The sequence below is a fragment of the Lasioglossum baleicum genome, chromosome 8 (assembly GCF_051020765.1).
Source record: "Lasioglossum baleicum chromosome 8, iyLasBale1, whole genome shotgun sequence".
Taxonomy (NCBI): domain Eukaryota; kingdom Metazoa; phylum Arthropoda; class Insecta; order Hymenoptera; family Halictidae; genus Lasioglossum; species Lasioglossum baleicum.
The window spans coordinates 10,300,978-10,322,955 of record NC_134936.1 but is presented as its reverse complement, the minus strand read 5'-3'; the positions used below and the strand labels follow the sequence as shown (position 1 = coordinate 10,322,955).

General features: G+C 41.3%; 1 protein-coding gene across 2 annotated transcripts; it reads left to right on the top strand.

Moving 5' to 3' along the window:
- The first annotated feature begins 835 nt into the window (after positions 1-835).
- On the top strand, positions 836-21,328 carry Hasp (Hig-anchoring scaffold protein). 2 transcript variants are annotated; one of them, XM_076429616.1, is made up of 6 exons: positions 836-2,019; positions 3,528-3,658; positions 4,588-4,828; positions 6,186-6,990; positions 7,840-9,213; positions 20,144-21,328. In XM_076429616.1, the coding sequence occupies exons 1-6, from the start codon at positions 1,230-1,232 to the stop codon at positions 20,217-20,219; spliced, it is 3,417 nt and encodes a 1,138-aa protein (XP_076285731.1). In that variant the 5' UTR covers positions 836-1,229; the 3' UTR covers positions 20,220-21,328. The 2 variants fall into 2 exon arrangements, with proteins under 2 accessions (XP_076285731.1, XP_076285732.1); XM_076429617.1 differs by lacking the exon at positions 20,144-21,328 and having other exon boundaries at positions 837-2,019; positions 7,840-12,289.
- The last annotated feature ends 650 nt before the right edge of the window (positions 21,329-21,978 follow it).

Here is a 21,978-nt window from a genome sequence, read left to right as displayed (position 1 = left end):
TTCCTTCATAACAGTATAACATTGATTACTCTTCTCGAGCGAAACCTATCAAACTGTCGCTGCATAAAATCAATCAAAAGCCACCCTTCGCTGCTACACAAGACAACAAATGATCGCTAGATCAATGGAAGCTAGACAACAATGCGTTTCATCTTTCAATAATCTTAACAAGTCGAAAATAATATAACAACAAATGACATAGAATAAAAGAGGTCAACTAATGCACGAAGAAACATAATTAAGCCATTTTTAAACCTGATATATTGGGTTGGCAAGAATGTAATTAGAGCCCAATTTTTTTATTCAAGCAATGAACTTTAACGAACACAATAGTGTTCCTTTTATTCGATAATCCGTTGCCAAAAAGAATAAATAAGAAAATATATGATTGATTAAAGTCCATCGCTTGAATATAGAAATTCGGGTTTACTTCACCGTAAAATACCGAAATTACTTTCTTGCCAACCCAATAGATTGATAAGAGGGGTTGTACGATAGCCATCGAATGCAAGATTTACCGGTGCAGCCCCCGCACCTACTAAACAATAAAAAAAAACTGAGTCGACCAAGTTGCGTTCGTCAACTTTCCCCTACTTTCGTTTCGCGGTGGGGACAACGGTGGAGGGGGAGGGTAGTGGAGGACACATATCCGATTGTGTCCGATTGTGTCTGTAAAAAAAAGGAGCCCTATCGAAAGCATCATCCCCCGTCGTGTACCACGGTCGAACGAGAGGAGTCTGACGGTGTGTCGTCGATTTCTGCGCAACTCCGGGGTCTTTCTCCCCTGTCCCTCGCCATCTGCTGGAAGCTGCACGAGTGAGGAGATGTATTGAACAGGCTGAATGCGCGTGCAGAGATGCGCGAGTATCCGCGAATTCCCGGCAGCACGGGGCCGCAGTCCGCACAATAAAGAAAAAAATTCCGCGGAGTTAGGGGAACAGAGAGGCGGCGAGCGTGACGGAGAGAGAGACACCGTCCTAATCCTCCTGGACGCCGAAGAGGCAGACTCGATTAATAGTCACGGCCGCGAGAGAAACGACGTCGTCCTCTTCGGAGCCTCGGGATGAGACTGGCCTCGCTCTGCTTCCGCCTGGTCCGACAGTTTTTCCGTCGAATGTCATGTAAACGCGTGGCCAGCCAGTGAACGAGCCGCTTGAACGAACGGGGGACAACAGTTGTTTCGCGGGAGCATATCGAGCCAGTGTTGTTCAGCGAGAGAGACTGCCAGGATGCGACCCAGTGCACTTCTGTTGCTGTTCCTCTGCACCTTGTTCATCGCCTCGTCGGAGTCGAAGCTTCGGCAGCAAGCGGCGGTTGTCGACGACGATGACGACGACGACGACGACTGGGACGACGACGAGGATGACGACGATGACGACCAGACGTACCAGACGAAGCCCGAGGTCGACGACGATGGCAGAATCTACAAGAACCCCAGGAACTCACCGTCAGCCATGTGCCCGCGCGATGAGAAGCAAGCCTCGCAACTTGGACAAAAGTGTCTCCGGAAGTGCTCCTCCGATGAGGACTGCAAGAGCAAGAAGAAGAAGTGCAGATGCGACGGGGTCTGCGGCATGTCCTGCATCAAGCCAGAAAGAGAGTGTCCGGTGCTAACTGAGATCCAGCATGGAACCATGACTGTCAGCAGCAGGTTCTTCGGGGACAGAGCTCATTATACTTGCGATCCTGATTACTATACTGTGGGCCTCACTGAGAGGATATGCAGAGCTGATGGACAGTGGACTGGCACCACTCCTTCCTGTAAGAAGGACCCTACTTCATTCTGCTCGCAACCGCCGAAAGTGAAAAACGCGCGGCACAACGCGCTCGCGGAACAATCGACCTTCGACCTGGACAGCGATATTCAGTACTTCTGCGATCATGGTTACATGACCAACGGGGTCAGGAAGGCCAAGTGCCTGTTGATGGAGGGCAACGCGAGCTGGTTCGGTCCGGATATCACCTGTGAGCCGCAGCAATGCGGTCCACCGGCGGATATCGCAAACGGATGGCACGCCGGTATGTATGCGTCTGTTCGGGGTTGTTTGTGTGATTGCTGGTGGGTTAGGGTTGTTTGGTTTTGCTAGTAGGTCGACAGGTGTAGAACCTAGGTCCGTTCGTCTAAATGTCGCGGTTTGTTCTATTGTTTTTTAACGTTCCGCGAGATATTCATTTAGTTTCGGATGAGGCAGCGTGGAGTGGTGGGCTGGCATTGGTAAACGTTTGTTTAACGTTTTGTACAGGTGTCGGGTTTAAACACCGGTCTTCTGGTTTGTTTTAAAGCGAACCTGCCTGTTTCGTTTTATCGTCCCTTTGTGAACGTAAATGGTCTGATAAAATTAAAATATTGATACCGTGGTTCACGAATTATGTCTTTGGGATTTGTGAAAAATTGTTGTTCAACGTCTTGATATTATTTGATAGCTTAAATGTATTCGTTTTATTTTTTATTTATTTAAAGATTTTCTATGTAGACATTGTGAGGAATTTTATTCAGCGTGCACTGCAGTTTATCCATTATTTTCACTCCAGGGGTTGGAACGATTGTTTAGAAAAATGCATGCATATTTTGATGTCCCTATCGGACCATTTATGTTACTCATAAATTTTATTTTATTTTGTACGTATCAGTGATAGGATCATAAAATATTTTGAAAACATTTTGCAATGAAATGTTCAAAACTGGTAATTATACTGTGTTTCATCAATTAACGAAGAATTGAGGTGGTGTTCAGATATTAGTTAATCCAATTAAACCTCTAAAGCACTGATAAATAAATTTACCAAATTTATAATGTAAACTGTAAAACGCAATTTGTCTTTAATGAATAATGCCCCGAAATTCCGCTGAATAATGGAACACATAATATTACAATTATCTGTGTTCAACTATTTATGAGCGCTACATTATTAATATACTCATTAGCGACTACGTACGCCAGACGATTACATAACTCGGCACAAATGAATGAATCATTACTGGACAGCGGATCTTTATGCCAAATAAAAATGTTTTATCTGAATTATTAACAAACTGGAGTGAAATAGAAATTGATTTTCTTTGAAAGGTTGAAAATAATATGACAGAATTTTTAAATTCTCGTAATGTTTTCACTGTTTTAAATTACACCTACTCATTTTTGTTATGAATGCATAAAGATCCGCTGCCTAATCTGTACGGAATAGTGAATTATCCCGAGTTTTCGAGAACTCTAGTACTGCAACGTCATGTTTATCCGATAAAAAAATCTGCAAACTTTTGTTTTTTAACCAGACGACAGTTTTAGATATTATATCTGCCCTCGTTTGGTACTGTATATAATAGTTGGTTATATAACATGTTTTCGACGTTCAGGGTCGTGTCTAAAATAGTCGACGAATCTTCTTTGATGGCATATCGGTTTCTCTCTCCCTTGACAACCTTGAACACCACTAATACTCTCATACTAGATAGCTTGTACTAAATTTTAGAAGAATTATTCAGAGAATTGAGAACTGGTACGAATATAGTATTATTCTTTTTTAAGGCGAGTGTTACACGTACGATTGTCGTGTGTCATATCACTGCGCGGATGGCAACGAATTAGTTGGCAAGGCCGAAAAGCTTTGCTTGGCAGACGGCACATGGACTCCGAAGGAATCACCACAATGCGTTCAAGTAAGCGTTCAATGAATAGTTCCGCTGGTAGACAATTGCATTATTATATTCACCCTAAAGTGGACCATTATTTATATAGATTGTTATCTGCATCAATATTTGCCATTCTTAAGTCATAAAATCGTTCTACATATTTAATAATGTATCATTTTAACATTTTTCACTAATTGCTTCCATGTATAATGCAACTCGTCGTATTTATACGATGAATCATAAATAGCAATGTTCCTCATATTTTATTTATCGCTTCAGACTGTTTAATATCGATGATACAATTTAAATTTATATTAATTATACTGTACTCATGTTTTGTCTCTTTAGTAATTTAGTTCATTCAACAGATTTATTAGATGAATAATGGACGACGAGGTTCTTTCCACTTTATTTGTTAATGCAAATTATTCAATTTCAATATTAACCATTGAGTACGAAATTAAACATATATTAATTATTTAACGTGTATTGATCTAACAATTTCAAAATTTATATAAACTTGTATTACTGATGCTGCAAAGCATCAAATGGGTCTCCATTCTCCAAATTGATAATAATGAGTAGACTCAAGATTTTATGCATTTATTAAAAAAATGAGCAAGTGCAATTTAAAACAGTGAAAATATTAAAAGACTTTGAGAGTGTTTAATATATTATTTTCACCATATTAAAATTATTAATGAAGAATGTAAATTTATATTTAGCACTATCTTTTTAATTTGCATAAAAATCCGGTGTCTAATAATGAGCATTGAACACACTAATTGAGGGATTACATTTTTACGATCTATTCCGTAAGGCCACTGAAGTGTTGACGAATGTGTTCACGAACCTCTTACGAAATAGAATTGATTATGAGTTGTCCTATAACATCCCCCAAAAAGATGCCACCCCCTTTCCATGGATTCGAGCGTGGAAACGTTTTCCTTGTTCAGGTTACCACGGTGGAATGCCCTATACCAGAGAGCCCTGCAAAAGGACAGGCGTTGTACACGTCGTATGCATACAATGCCATCGTGCATTACACATGCGACTATGGCTACACGGTGGTAGGCGCAAGCACGAGACGCTGCGGCGCCGACAGAAAATGGACTGGAAAGATGCCCACTTGCCAGGAAATTAATTGCGGTTCACCTGGCGTTCTCTATAACGGCTGGATTGAGAATATCGAGGATGGTAAGTTGGAAGATTAAAAAAATGCTTCGTTATATTATAAATAAATCGCGTCATATAAAAATAAACCGCTACATAAATCCTCTTACAGCGATAGCATTTTGTTCGCGGCAATACCGGGTAATCTCTTCATACTGATCGCGAAATTGTTACAGTGTTGATTAATTAATCCTCCGGATTTCCATCAATTTTATTTCTGCAATTTTTATCCAAACAATTCGGCACAGTAGAATATAGCGACGAATGAAAGTAGGTGAACGCATGTTCAGTGTTGGGCAAATTTTATTTTAAATAATAAATAATGAAATAATAATTGAACGTGTGATTTTAAATAAAAATTATTTAAATAATTCCAAAAATGATGTATTTAGTATTTCTTATTTGCAAATAAAAGATTGTTTATTATTTGTATTGAGGTGGAAATCAATTAAATAGTTTTTGGTCTTCTCTTATTTCTTGTATTTTGTATATGTACACAATGAACACGTGGCGAAATTAATATCCTGAATACCCGCATGTGTAATAGTTACGTAAATGCAACTATTTTTTGTACCAATTTGTTTGGGTCTGTTGAACGTGTTGTCCATCTGTCGGAGTTGAAGTCGTCGGAGCGCGGTGGTTCTTTCTCTGCTATAGCAACCTTTTCAGGTATACCGCCAGTGGTCGGGCTCTCGTCCGGAGGGCGGATTAATTAATGAAAATAGAGAATTTAATTTATTATTTGTTAATACAAATAATAATTGCAAATTGTATTTGTAACTAACAATTAACTTTATTATTTGAAATAAATTCATTTAGACTTGCTCAAATAATAAATAATTATTTTTGCGTTTTATTTGAATATCCAAATAACAAATAACTTGTTATTTAAATCACCATTTAAATAATTATTTATTTAAATAAATTTATTTATTGCCCAACACTGCGCATGTTATACATATAGCGTTGCTATCGATATTAATAGCTGAAATTCATTTCAACCCTCGTCTCATTTTCTACCCTAACTTGTCCCTTGATGTTGAATTGGCGTAAGTCAAACAATCAATACGATGCAGAGGGGAACAATTAATTTTTTTAAATTGGAAAATCAAGATAATTCATTTTTAAAGCACCACTGTTATACGATTTCGCAGATATCAGAATAATTTTCTAGAAGATTTATTTTAGAAAGTAACTAGAAAGTACTAGAAAGAAATATTTTATTTTTCTCAACCTCTGTCTCTTACCTAACCACGCCATTCACCTCCTCCAAAAATGTGCTAAATTGACACACAAGGACTGCAGAAGCGATCGGATAATTGCTCGATGGAGAGTTCGAAGCGGCCAGCCTGTTAATCCCGCGGAATTCTTTCGGCGACAGGTACGGGACTTGGCGCGAGCATAATTTACCGGTGCAACGACCACATGAAGCTCGAGGGAAATGGCTCGTCCGTCTGCTTGGCCGACGGGAAATGGCGTTACCCGTTGCCGCAGTGTCTGGCCCCGTGTGTGGTACCGCAAATTGAAAACGGCAACATCACGGTGGCGAGCCATGAGAAGGATGATCACATCAACAACGTCACCGTCGTGGAGCACGGCGAGCGATTGCTGGTTTCCTGCGTGAAGAACTACGAATTCGCGGCGAACTTCACACCGGTGGTTTGCAACAATGGAACCTGGTCGATAGTGCCTAGTTGCTCGCCAGCCAGGTGCAAGGTGATGCCGAAACCTCCGAAAAATGGTATGGTGTTAGCACCGAAGACGGATCATGGGATGCGGGCAGCTTTCAAGTGCAAGGATGGCTTCCAACTTGTTGGAGGAGGGCCCAATAATGACTCCAAGTCGATTCAGTGTCAGTACGGGAATTGGACAGGGGACATTCCTCACTGCATTCAAGTATTTTGCCCATTCCCCGGGAGCATTGAGAATGGCAAGGTCTTCCTAGTTGGCAATATGGGGGTCTACGATTATAGACCCTATGTGAAGAAGGTTGTAAACAACAAGCAGATCATGTACGATTGTGATAAGGGATATGTGCTGGATGAGGGACCCACGGGGGCTACCTGCATTGGTGGGAAGTGGAGCCCTAAGGATCTGCCCAAGTGCATACCTGGTCAGCATCCTAGGCTGCGCTGGAGCAGGAGGAGAAGGTCCATCAGCGATGAGGATCTCACCATGAGATACAGGTAAGGACCAGAATATTGTTTCAAATGGTAAATACAGTAGGACCCAACATGCTTCACCTGCACATAACTCGTCCATATGCAACACTATTTATTGTATAATACAAATTGATAAGAACAAATATCCTCAATGATCTATTAATGAACTCAATCATTTCAATTACACAAAGGACCAGAATATTGTTTCCATTAGTAAACCTCCAGTAGTCTCCAACAAGCTTCAAATGCAAATAGCTCGTCCACATGCAACACTATTTATTGTGCGAATTAATTAAAATGGACGGGATTCTTTTGAAATACCTAAAAACGTAAAACACAAATTTCCTCAGTTATTAATGAACTCAATCATCTCAATCAAACAAAGGACCAGAATATTGTTTCCAATAGTAAATACAGTAGGACCTCCAGTAGACCCCAACAAGCTTCAAATGCAAATAGCTCGTCCACATGCAACAGTATTTATTGTACAAATTAATAAAAATGCACGGGATTCTTTTGAAATACCTAAACTTGTAAAACACAAATTTCCTCAGTTATTAATGAACTCAATCATTTGAATCAAACAAAGGACCAGAATATTGTTTCCAATAGTAAATACAGTAGGACCCAATAAGCTTCAACTGCGAATAGCTCGTCCACATGCAACACTATTTATTGTGCGAATTAATAAAAATGCACGGGATTCTTTTAAAATTTCCTATAATTGTAAAACACGAATATCCTCAGTGATCTATTAATGAACTCAGTCATCTCAATCAAACTTTTTCCAATCTTTCGCGTCCCAGTACTGCTACCCATCATCACCGCAGCATCGCACACCATAATAAGAAACCACTCGTTTATCTTCCCCAGAAAATTCATCGAGTTCTTCCGCAAGATCGGCAAGAAGCTGCTGCGACTCGAGCTGAACAAGGGCAAAGACCACGGGAAGCACAAGTCGGAGAAGCCGACCAACTCGACGCAGCACCGCGACAACTCCACGGACTCTTCCTCGAAGAAGCACGTGAGCCACGCGAACCGAACGAAGCTGCGCGAGGAGAAGATGATCGACTTCCTGGAGATCGCCTACAGGAAGCTGCAACGCATCGACGCCAGACAATCAAACAATTCCGCGAACGGCAGCATGCACGATCTCCTGAACGCCATGAGCAAGAACTTCTTCCACGTGGACCTCTCCGAAGCTCGTCGCAACAACTCGAAAGGTCGTTCGGACTTCGAAGTGCGGAATCAGCGCGAGTTCATCAAACTGAAACGCAAATTCGAGAAGATCATGCGGTTCTACAACAAATCGACGCGCTGGAACGAGAAAGGTCGCAAGGAGTCTCGCAAGAAGGGCCAGGCTCACGGCGACAAGTCGAAGAAATCGAAGGACAAGAAGAAGCACAGGAAGAATTACTACAAGGGCTTCTACGAGTTCGTGAACAGCTATGTGACGGAAAAGTTGTCGATGTTGGAGGCGAGAAACGCGACGGAGGAGCTGATCAAGAAGATGAACATTGACAAGTTTACAGTGCGGAACGGCAGCACGTTCACTGTGGGTGAGATGTACGCGTTCTTCAAACATATCATAGAGGCGAAGCTGAACAGCAGCGAGGAAACGTCAGAAACGACGACGTTAGCTACCTCGTCATCGACGAGTACTTCGACGATGTCCAGCACGTCGACGACGACCACGACCAGCACGACCACGTTGGCGACACCAAGGGAGATCGAGAGCCATGAGAATCGATCCTCGACGGTGCCTGTGAACGAGTCCTCCACGCTGGACAACGAGATCCCCAGCAAAGAGGGCGCACCGAAGCACCGGAGCAAGCGGATACGAAACGCTTCGGAGGACGTGGGTCCAACGCGTCAGAAGAGGAAACTGTTAGGCTTGAACGTCCTTTCGATGAGGAAGGACGGGTCGAGAAGGGTTCGCAGGGGTTTGAAGCGGTCGAGGAAGGCCTACGATGACGAGAAAACAAGGCAGTTCACTTTCAAAGAGCTCGAGGCGCAACAGCAGAGTCGCTCGAAGCGATTCCTGCCACTCTCCGAGCTGGATAATCAAATATTTCTAAAGAACTTGTATCTGAACGCGTACGAGGACGAGTACCGGGCGAACGTGAAACGATCGATCGACCAAGGGAATCATACTAACGAGCAACAACAACAACAACAGCAGCAGCCGCAACAACAACCGGCTGTCTACAGGAGACGCAAGGGCAACCTCGGCGCGTACGAGATCAAGTGAGCGATGGGAATGTAATTGTGTTGTGATATTAACGGAATTTATTAAGTCATTTACCGATATCAATCGATTTTAGGCGAGTATACACCATATACGATAGTTATAATCGTTGTCCCAGAAAGTCGATGCGCATTGTACCACGTGTGTCGCGCTTTTTTCATGAATCAGTCTTTTTCCATGCAAGTCTCGGTGTACCCGGAAACCACGGGGTCATTAATCGGCGGTTTTTTGGACGCGATGTGAGCCGGTAGCTGCTCGTCGTCTAGATCAAGAGGCGTTTGTTCGGTGTCGGTGTTGTGTATCACGATGCGGATCGAGATTTGCGACCTTTGCAGTTGCAATCGATAGGAAACGACGGAGGGTTTTCTCATGGTGGCTCGCTGTCTTCCGGATGGTTGTTACACTTGTGCTACAGGGTACAGTAAAGTCGCGTTTACTGTCCGCGATCACTGTTCAGTGCCTAGCCACTCCACTGTCATGCTGTACTTCTCTACGTTCGGCTTTCTTTTGAACTCTCGGCGCGGTAGAGGCAGTCATAAAAAATATAATGTCGGTATGCGATCACTGTCCGCGCAGAACACAGGCTGTTGGACAGTAAACGCAACTTTACTGTATTCTGTTAGTGGTGCTGCTTCGTTTCTGTTGATGCATGTGCTTGGGTTCTCGAAACTTTCGGAGTGCTGATCTGAGGGCAGGTGTGTTCGAGTTACGCGAGTCGATTCTGTTGGAACTTGTGTGGGAAATAGTTTCGAAACTAATGGTGGACGCGTAGCTTCTTTTATCAATGTTTATGGCGAGGAGTTGATAACAGCTGCCAAGGTGGCTGGGGGTTGGAAATGGGAGTGTTTTGGGGAAATCGTTCAGGATACGTTGAGAAATTTGTTAAAATATTGGGTTAAATTCCTTCGGAATTTTTCTTACTGTTTGTTAGTACGTTATCAGAGAAATTCCAGTGTATCAGGAATTGTTGGAATTTTGAATGTTTTTATAAGAACTGTCGGTCACGTAAGTTTCATAAATCGGTGGAATGATACTCGTGCGTCGCTTCCAGGTTCTAATTTCGTCACGTTTTTCTATATCCATCGATGAGACAATCTTTTCAACATGGCGTCGAATGGGGTAAGGAAAATGGCACCTAACGAATTTGATCAATCAGGACATGTCTCGTGTGCGCCAGGACAATTAAGACTGATCAGCATCTTTCATGCAACTGGAAAAATTCTTCGTAGAAATTCTAGTTTCTTCAGTCTTCCTCAATCTTATGGCTAAAGCGACGAGGACAAATTGACATCCTAATCTTTCTCAAATCTAATATTTTCTTAACACGTTGACTGACACATCGAACCGATCACTAAAACTGATTGAGTTTATGTGAATTTTCTACAAATTTTACTATAATACTTTTAATAATTATGGAATTAAAAGATTTGTTTTCGATTGTGGTAGGTTCAGTGTTAAATGTGATCGCATAAATCGAATATCGTTGAATCACTATAGTTGAGGTGGTCGTTTAGCAGCCAACGTGTTAATAGGAACTCGAATATCTCTTTCAGAATCGATACAACACATTCAACTTAAAAATAAATTAATGTCTTCCTTCGTATTAAATATTAGATTCGGCTGAACGTGTTAACCAATTTTCAATATCAAAACAGTGGCCAAAACTGTAGTTAAATTAACTATAATAAGGTCTCGGAGAATACCAGTCTTTGTAAGCTGCACGGATAAAATAATTTACCTTCGTAAGTATATCGATAAGTACAAATCGTTTCATACTACCACGGTGACCTATTCAGGGAATGAACGCTTGCACTATTTACAAAATTTGTATAAGAATTTCCTATAAGAACAAACAATAAATCATTAAACAATAAATGAACGAAACGACTAACGAATAAGCATAAATTTCTTACGAGTGAACAGAGTTAATTATGAATGGACAAACTGATTACAAGCTCATTGGACCAGCTCGAAATACAAATGGTTGACGATAAAAATACTTACTTCGAATGCGTGTGAACAACTGCTAAATAAATGAAATAAAATAAATGAATGCGTTATAAAAAGATCTGTTTAGATATCTGTGAACTTTTACAATAGAATCACTGTGTAAATTCGAAAATCATAAAGGGGGCATCGTAAATGTTATTTCTTCGTTATGTACATTCACTGGACAGGTCGCCCTCTACACTTTCTCTAAAAGAGAAAGAGCTTTTCTCTAAAAGAGAGCTTCCGGCTCGAAATCGAATCTTCAGCGCGGTAAGTTAAATCGAATGAAATCAAAAGGCCGATTCAACTGCAAAGGTGCGAGTGGAATTTTAGAGCTAGCTGCTGCTCCATCTAGAGATGCTTGCGGCGGAGATCGTTGAAAGTACGTTTGTTTGTCACGGTTTAACTTTTCACAAACGGTAGTGTCACGCTCACGTCGCGGAACGTACATTTTAAGCGCCCTTACGGGAGGAAAAAAATCGTATTAGTAGACACGGCTACGTTAACGTATTTTAAGTATGTTTGTGGGAATCGCACGGAAAACACGCGTTTGTCGGGTTTGTCGGCATCTCTCGCCTCGTCGAGATCGAACGATCCTACGTTTAGACGGTCGATTAATTAAGTTTTCACTCGAGGGCTGTGTTTGTTGAATGTTATACGCCGGTTATAATAATAGGTTTTTGTAAAACTGTTGTATCGGAAGCCGGACCGCATTGTAATCGTTGTACATACATATACGTTCGATTTTTGACATGGAAAACGCCCTTCTTCTTCGGTTCGATCGCCAAGTGAATCGAAACGAACGAGACACGATCGTATCGATATAATTCCCGTCCTTCTCTTCGTCGAATTCATTTTTACTTGCGCATATTCTAGGCCCGGAACCCGAGCGTTCGAGCCATTTGTATCGATCGATATCGATCGACCACTGCATCTCACACGGACATACACACGGACATCTACACACAGACACGACGACGATCGAACATACGACACTGTCATACACACGTGCATTTTTATGAACAGAAACACAACGCCATTGGATAAGTATCATTAGTGAATAATAAGTATTATGATACGGACAAATGGAGCGTGTACTTTCATTATCCGAACCAATATCTCCTCTCTAAAATTCATGTCTCTCCGCGAATCCGCCGCAGGATACTCATTTTTACGCGATCGTACAATTACAGAGTTGCATGAGTTTCGTCGATGTTTAAATAGTATTAATCGTCATGTTCGACGAGGAATTTTAATTAAACTTTTCATCGAACTGCAGTTGCAAGCATGCTGACATCATATTACAAACCAGTAAAATGTAAAACTTTGAATTCTACGAATTTCATCATTTTTGTAGTCCTTTCGTTAAAAAAAAGAATTCGTTCAGTAGACGCTATTACAATTTTTTCTATACGCTGAATTATCGATAAACGTTTTTAGTAATTAGGCATATTTAGAACGAATCCGGTAATTTGCCAAATTGGTACATTTATGGTCCACCGTTTGTGCGCAAACTTTTCAGGAAATTCGTTCGAAGTTTAATCGAGTTTGAGCAAGATATTATATATACGCTTAATTTATACCTTCAATCTCGAAATATTCTCGGAGCCATAAATCCACAGGTAATTAATACATAAATGGACAACGGAAATTACGTTTCCAAGCCCCGAAGGACGGCAAAAAAATTCAATCAAAATACGATCGAACAAAGTTAATTCCGGTAAAACAAGCGCGTGCTAGCGCGGGCATAAACAACACGAAGGTCCGCCGAGAATCGTTGATCGCGATCGAGAAGAGTGTCCAATTAAAGCCTCGGAATCGGCCGTACATTAAACGGAAGCCATAAAACCGGGAAAGTGCGGAATTCCTTTTAACAGCAGTTTGATTTCACCTGTGCTTGCTCGCCTCTCTCCTGTTCGTATAATTTCCTCGATAATTTCGATCGTATTGAAACTTTAAGAAATTTGTTTCTTATTGTTAACATTGGAAACGCGATTTTTTCTGAATATTTCATTAGACTGCGGATTTTATGCATTTATAGAAGGATTTTAATATACTACTATATTATTTTCAACCTATTACACATACTCAACAGGAAATTAAATATTTATTTCACCCCACCTTGTCGCATTCAGGTAGAAAGTTTTGATTTTGCATAAAGATCCGCGGTCTAATAATTATGGTAGCTATGAAACTGAACATTTGTTGTTGCAGACTTTAAATATTTTTAGGATTGACAATTTTACCTGAAGGTATACTACGTATACTATTCTGAATATAGTGAAAATTGCATGAATCATTACAAGCAGAGTTGGGCATTGATCAATTAAAATTTTAATCAAGATTGATTGATTAATGTGTACGATTAAAAAAGGTAATCATTGAAAAATCGACGATTGATTCAATCGATTGATGAAGTTAATCATTAATCGTTGATTAAAAAAAGAAATCATCGAAAAATGGGAGACTGATTCAATCGATTCATGAAGTTAATCGTCAATCGTTGATTAAAAAAAGAAATCATCGAAAAATCGGAGACTGATTCAATCGATTCATGAAGTTAATCGGCAATCGTTAATTAAAAAAAGAAATCATCGAAAAAAACATAAAAGCACGTAAACAGAGTTTGTATTATAGACCAAATGACAATACACCTAAATTCAGTTTACATTTTTCTCAGTATCCATATAGTTTTGATTCCGTATTTCATTCCGAAATTTCAACAGTTAATCATTAATCAATTATTAATCAATTATCCGATTACAATTGAAAGGAATGTAATTGTTAATCGCATTTAACGACTAAAGTAGAAATTTATTCGTCAATCGTTGATTAACTTTTAGCCCAACTCTGATTACAAGACGATTTCGTTCATGTACAAGAAAAACGTAGCAACTAAAAATTTATCAGTTTTTTCAAATAATTATTAGGTTGCATTTATTTTACCTGCACAGCTGGTTAAACTGCCAAAGGACTTAGAAGCGTTCCCCTGTAAAATGTGTATTTTTTTATTTGTGCCGTGTTTCTTGTGCACGAGCGATTTATAAATGATGAAAAATCAATTTTCCGCAAAAATGTGAAAAATTATTGCTTTTATATACAAGTATATAGGTATCTACCAGTTTAAACGAGGCGCTGGTTAAAAAAATAAATTGACGAGCTTCCCCAGAAAAAATTCGCGGAAGTCCCGTTTTTTGTCAGAATGTTCACTTGCGTAGCACGATTTCTCAAAGGTTCGTGCTCGAAAACGGCGGTAGCCGGTAGAGTCGTACTGCCGATATCTCTGGATCGATGGAGCGCTGGGCGATCGGTGATTATGCTGTAACATCCGAGGTAATTAAGTCTGAAAATAAGCAGAGCCTGAAAAAGGGATCAAGGGGCGCAGCGGGGCCCGCGTAATTCGCGCGGCGACGCGGCGCCGTTCACGTAAACGTTCACTCGCGCCGTCCACCTGTCAATATCGACGGTGTCATTAATTACGGACCAATTATAATTCGTGAGCGTCGACGAGAAACCGTGTCCGATGTTATCTGGTCAACACGGCTCGTTAACACAGCCGCCACCGGTTCGGGGAATCGTGTTAAATCGATTAATCCGGCCCGACAACAGGCGCGTTCGTTATGATAAGGCGTCCGAGAGCCGCGCAACAGATATATACAGGCGATAATATTGCCAATAAAAATGCGAGCTCGGTCGCGGGATTGTTATTGGCGAGAGGGTGCGGAAGAAGTCGATCACTAACGCGTAATTGGCTCTCGTTTCGCGCCAGACGAACATTCGCCGAGATCGCCTCGATTTATCTCCGAGCATCGAATTATAGAGCGCTGTTAAATTAATTTTGCCGAGAAACAGCGAAACGAAGTAGCTTCAGAAAGTATTTGAACAACATTCTTCTAATTTTTTAAAAATGGCAGGAGAAAAATTGATTTTCTCTGGAACATGTTGGAAACGTCTATGAAAGCATTCGAACATTTTATGAATAAGGGATTGACAAAGTTTAAATTGTCAGGTGTGATATCAAAACGATACTGAACTATATCATTCTCCTCGCGACGCGACGGTACGAGATAAAATTGAATGGCTTTACAGGTCACTTCCCAGTACCTTTGTGCACCGGTCTGTCAATCTTCATCGAGCTGCGCGTCTCTTAACGAGTGCTGCAAGCGATTTAATAGAAGTGTGACTGGGAGTCCCTGTGGTTTGATAATGGACCTAAAAATGGAAAGCAACCGAGTAGACTGGGTTCGTGAAAGTCTTGTTCATCAGTCCACCTACTTTTAAAATACTGAGGTCATAATTAACATTGTCTGGAAATATTTGCAGTTAATATTAAATAACATTTTACTTCGATATACATTCGGTATACACGACGTACTTGAGACGTCATAGCTCATCTAGGGGTTAGTTATTATCGTAGTTCGCTGGCAATATTTGCAGTCACTATTAAATAATATACAATATATTTCGATGTATACATGGCGCACCTTTTTTTACGGATATGGGGGAAAATACATGATATAGGCCTACCCACTAAAAACGTAAAACTACACCCTACTAACTTTTTCCCCGGTTTATATTGAGATCCGCGGTCCCGTTGTCCACAATACTTACGGATCTTTTAACTTGGGACTATACATGGCGCACCTGAAATGTCACAGCTCGTCGAGGGTTAATTTTCGTGGACGCAGGGTTGACGAAGATTCACTGATAAAGGCCAGAGGCGCGAGAAACCGTGCATAGAACGATAATAGTCGAAGAAGCGTCGGCCAGGAAACTCGCTAAAAATCGATAGACGCCGAGGCAATGTGCTCGACGTTCTTGAACGAAGAGAGTGCCATTAGTACGCCTGCGCTTAACGAGACTCTCGGGTAGAAAGGAAAAAAAGAATGGACAAGGGCACGCACCACTAATTCACTTAGCCCCGGCGCGGCGCGTTTTCTCGCGGGCAGTCATTATTCCAGTTCATACGACGATGATTATGCGGTCAGTTGATACGGTGTTAAACGCGCTAACCGAGAAAGCACGGCGATAAATGGCCACCGGGTGGCAAAGCCTTTGTCGTCCATTAGAGCCCCGCGCCGCGTCCTCCTCTGTAAACAGACCTAGGCTGTTTCAAAAGTGATGCTAACGATCAACAAACGAACCTCAGACGGAACAGGAAGTCCCTGCCGCCGGTGTTTGATCGATTTCGTCGCGCCGCGTTGTCGTTCGACCCCTCGAACCGTTGCGTCAGGTGAATGGGCCAGGAATGTCATAAATCAGGGAAACTTTACGATCAACAGGTCGCCTATGAACTACCCGGCAATTAATCTTGGGGAATCTTTCGGTGTGTGCTCCAGCGATGGCTAATAAAGAACGCTTGACGTTCTTGCTGCTTCATTCGGAGCCGCTACTTCTGATCTCGTGGCGTTTCTTCGGGGTTTCGACATGTTAAGTGTCGTTTTACGGGTTTCGGAAGCATCGGGGGAAGCAATTGATTAACCTCGAATGATGTCTCCGAGCTTCGCTTTCACAATGTTCCAGAATATTTTAAAGAGACCTCTCTAACTCTAAGAATATTTTTAAATTCATTATAAACGATATACTTTCATATTTTATCATATATTTCCTAGAATTTGAAAGAGTCTGAATCCCAACAGATTATAGCAGCATCTCTAACATAAAATATACATCATAGAGAAAGAAGGGTTAAATACTTTCTTCTAAAAAATAGATTACACTATTAATCCTGTCCTGAAAGCGAGTCAAAACTATTTCAGCATTTCGTACGTCTGGATCACTATCAAAATTGAATTTCGTCCAGCTAGATCGTGGAAATAGGCCACTGTGGACTTTTGACGTCTCGAAATGGAACTTTCAAAATGGACATATGCAACTCACGCCACTGGGGACGTGTCAATTTCGGAGTCTTTCAATGAACTCGTTCTTGGTGTGTATAATACAGTGTCGAGGATCAGCTGGAAAATTGGCGAGCCACGGAGACCATTTCTCGAGGCCGTGACGAACGCGTCTGAGGATTGGCGAGGAAATTCGCCAGGGTTCGAGTGGTCCCGCGTTAGCGATCACCTGCCGATGGCAGGATCCACTTGAGACGTCGTGAGCGGATCGATCTTGCGGGAAAGACTCGTTCAGAAATCGTGAAGGGTCCCGATGACGACAATGTGAACGCAGTTGATGTCGGCAGGCCGATGGTGTAGCAGGGCCGAGAGAGAGAGTAGCCGGTGATAATCTCATACAAAGAGGAGTTAAGCGGCGCGGGCTTCCTGCCAATTCACCGAGCCAAGTGTCGCCTTAGCGCAGTCAATGCCGCCACGAAATTGCTCGGTGGCTTCGCTCAATGAAACCTACTGGTATTCCGAGCGAGGATTTGCCTAGATAACCGCACGGCCGGCGGATAGGCGTGCCAAGTTAGACGGATCATTGTACTTTCCACGAGTTCATGAATGGTACCGTGCCCCCTGGTAGCCGCCAAGCTACCGGCTACACCTCCAATGGATCGGAAACCCAACGAAAGGGTTTACAGGTTACCTCCGACTCGCGCCTCACTGGACAATCGACTGCCCGCTCCGGATTGTTCCGCGAACTTTCCTGGAACTCTATCCCTCCATCGTTGAAACCCGCCGCTTCTGAACGTGACTTTGCCAATGGCCAAACTGCCCACTGAATGATGCTTCTGTGAATGAACTTCTCGTCAAGGGGGGCGAGTGCCGAGGTCCTACGTATTCGACCATGTTCGCTGATACTTTGTTAGGGGGCTCTCGCTGACAAAGCAGCACTTTTCTGACCGTGTGCCTTTCCAACTCTTCCGCAATTATTCGAGATAAAGGGGATAACGTGGGCATCGCTTCACAGCGGGCCAGAATCGCGAAAAGCTGGACAAAATTCGTGTCCCTGTTTATTATACATTAGTTAGAAGAATTCTTTATTTATTTATTTATTTCTGACCGTGTACCTTTCCAACTCTTCAGCAATTATTAAAGATAAATAACGTGGGAATCGTTGGAAGTTATATTTTCTACTTCAGTTTTCTATCAGAGGTCCTCAATTCACAAAGGAAGGATTTTTATAAATTATTAATTAAATATTAGGCAGAAGAAAATGATTTACTTCAATTTCTAGATAATTTCTAGACTTTCTAGTCTTAACTCTAAGGGTATATCTTATTTCCAGGGACCACATAACTGTTACAACCAAAAAGAAAACAGTCATAGAATATCAAGTATTTGGAGAAGTTTATTTCGGTCACTTATAATAGTTGTCGATGAGAGAAATTTATTCGAATTTATTCGATCGAAATGAACTTCTCTCATCAATAACTGCTTTGAGCAATCGAAACAGTTTTTCTTTATGGATAACAGTTATCGAGGAGAATGCAATTTTTTAATATAAATAGACTGCGGATCTTTATGCAAAATAAATTAAAAATGCTTGCATTGATTGCAGGACACAGGAGCCAAATAAAAATTGTATTCTTCTTTTAATTATCCTATTAAGCTAAAACTAATACGTTGATGTTTTTAACATGTCCACTGCTTTAAATTGTACTCGTCCATTTTTGTCATAAATGCCTAAAATCCGCGGTCTACTAATAACTGTTACTTGTAACCAAAAAGTATAAAAATCGATATTTTTTAATCATTTTGTTCTTCGAATATTTTTCTTTATATTGTGTGTACATTATCTTAAATTAACTTTTTATTAATGATTTTTCTCGTAGAAAATTTTAGGATAACTGTTATTTTTGGTTCCTGCTTGTTTCTTTTCGTTGCAGATACATATCTTACTAAAAAAGGATCTATAGTAAGATTTCCCACATAGATAAAGTGCACAGTCTCCGTCAATTAAACTAATTAAGAAATATAATTTACAGTTCAGCCAAAGTCCACTCGCACGACTGCTACAAATACTTTTAAATGATTGTATTTATCACGAATCCTCTTGTACCATTAAAAGAGAAATATTGAGAAAGTTGAAAACAGTTTATAATTTTCGTTGAAACAAGTTTCCATTCGCTACCGACAGATGTTTCACGCGAGCGCGCCCACGCTGTCGGAACTTCCGTCGTCTCTTTGCACAGCCTCCAGGCTCGAATATTATTCAACTCGGCGACGCCTTTAAAAATTACAATTTTACACCGTTTTTAATGACGTTCGAGCGCGCGGTTTATTACCATTATAAACACCGGATCTTTATCGACTGTATCTCGCCTACATTTCCGCCTCATTATCAGCCGAAAAGTGACGGTACTTCTATCCGAGTCGGCTAATTACCCGAATCATTAAGCTGTTTTCGGTCTATGGTGTACCACAAGTGTGGTTACAGTTGATTAAGCGGCTGCTAATTGAGGAAAAACCGGTATCAGCGGGTGATCATTAAACAGGAAATTCACGAGCGAGCTTCCTCGTCAGTTCTAGCCAGGAACGAGTACAATTTTGCCTCAATAACACTAGGAAAATATAAACTTTTACATATAATGTAACTTCAATGTCAACTAATAGATACAAGATAATCATCGTGCAATATTGAAAGCTGCAAAGTACTTGCATATACTATTTAAACAAAATATTTAAATACAAAAATATGCTAGTAAAGCTGTGTTTCTGAAAAAAGAAGAAACATTTGTATTGTCTCAGCTTTATTTATGAAACATCATGCAGTTTTATAATTTACTTCATCGACTAGGTAACCAAGAAAGTTCGTGTCGAAGAAAGATCGGGAAACATGTTTGACGCTAGAAGCAAAAGCATTCATAGAAGAAGAAGCACAAAGGTTCTTAGGTCGTTGGAAAAATAAAATGCCAGAATAACAACTTGCCTAAACAAAGTATCACATGACCCACTTTGTGTGCCATTCACTCATTGAAACATCACGAGCTTTCCAGGCTACCTAATCATTTAAACCCTTTCCTCACATAATGAATAATCCCGCGTCTGCTTGCAGCTTCGCAGAGAGCCATCGACAACAAGAAAGAGACCGTGCCAATGAGAGGGCACGATTCCGTGATTACAGAAAGTAGAGGGTGCGACAGAGTGGTTGAACGTTGAAGGAGGACCACCTACGGCGTTTCACCGTCGAAAATCCTTTCCCTGGAACGATAGGAGGTCGCCAGATGTCTCGATACACACCTCCCCCGCGTGCTGATGGTGTCATAATCTCGGGGTTTTGCTTGCGAGCACAGCTGGCTAATTTGCTAGCGAGTCGGAGACGCGTGCACAGGCAACGATAAAAGTAGAAAGCGAGAAGGCGTTAAAGGGGAAGAGAGACTTTAATGGCCCCGCGTAACGCGGATCACAAGGCCTGGTCTCTTTATGGGATAAATCGTTTTATTGTGCTGCCCGGCACCATTCAACGACCAAGCTCGAAAAGTTGCTGGGTGCTAGGTGCGAAAAGGGAAGCTGTCGTATCTGACGCTAAACGCCCTTCCGGATGGATCGGTCTTGTGAATCGAGGGTCTGAGAGTTTTCGGTGATCGTTCGGCCTGTCGAAGCTGCTACGCTGATTGGACAACTTTTGTGGGAGCTGGGAAGTGCGAGGTTATACCTGATCTAACTTTAACCCATTCCGCTGGAGTGCTTCTGCTCGTTAGAGCAAGCGTCTTCGGGAAAATCCTCGTTCTTCGATTTCAGTTTGTGCGACGGAAAATCAAAATGTTCATCTGGGGTCTGTGCTGTCCGGGACGGAATTTTCTGGACACCCTTCAAAATTTTATCATTGTTGAAATTAGAAAGACTCTTTCGTAGGAAATGATTGAACAATTTCTTAAGTCAAACATATACTATAATCAAAATCACATTTAAGTCATTTTTATAAGGCGACACACGTGTCTGTCACTTTTTATAGCTAATTCTCATATTAAGAAAATTAAAATTATTAGTTTCTAATACTCATCAGTTCTATAACTGAAATAATTATGTACATATTCATATGAAATATTTCCGATGGAAGAGGCTTTTAAAATCAATAATAAAAAGATAGGTTCATTATTTGGTCCAAATTATTTGGTCCACCACCGCACAGTGGAGTATTTGCCCCGAAATGGGCAAGCATTATTTTAAGACTTGCATGCATAGTGTAGTGAGTCATTGGATGGCGAAGAGATAAATGAGTACTACAAAAGTCTTTACATTCAATGCAGAACAACGCTACACGAGTACATAAATAAAAATAATAAAAGTGGTGCACTGTTGTTTATACAGGTTGACAAGAAATAACGGAGTTAATCATTTCTTATTATAATTCTGTCAAATTGACGAATTTTGAAAAACTAAATAATGACAACCATGGACGTTTAGTATTCATATATTTAAGAAGTTTCGAAATCGCTACTCTTTGTGCCGATACAGAGGCTCAAACGTGTCTTGAAATTTTCGGCAATGGGCCGCAGCTCTTCTGACGTCATTCGATCCCACTCCTGGTACACAGATTTTTTCAGTGACTCCAAATTTTTATGGGGCCGAGCACAGGCCCTGGCCTCCAAAATCGACCACACGCTGTAGTCCATCGGGTTGGGATTCGGTGAGTACGGCGGTCATTCCACAGATGTGATGAAACCTGGAAAATGGGCTTTGCACAACTCCTGAGTTGTTTTCGCTCTGTGGGCCGGCGCGGAATCCTACTGTAACGTCCATTCCGGATCGCCGAGGTGCTGTTGGGCCCACAGAAGTACGACGGCTTCGAAAATGTCCCGTCGATACACTTCTTGGTTGATTTTGACCCCTTGAGCCACGAAAACCGTAGCAAATCCCATTTTCCAGGTTCCATCACATCTGCGGAAT

What these genes read in the sequence shown, in the direction of transcription:
- Hasp (XM_076429616.1), top strand. Translation starts at nt 1,230, where the DNA reads ATGCGACCCAGTGCACTTCTGTTGCTGTTCCTCTGCACCTTGTTCATC. An exon ending in GATTGAGAATATCGAGGATG is followed by an intron (nt 4,829 to 6,185) that starts GTAAGTTGGAAG and finishes TTTCGGCGACAG; the next exon opens with GTACGGGACTTGGCGCGAGC. An exon ending in GATCTCACCATGAGATACAG is followed by an intron (nt 6,991 to 7,839) that starts GTAAGGACCAGA and finishes TATCTTCCCCAG; the next exon opens with AAAATTCATCGAGTTCTTCC.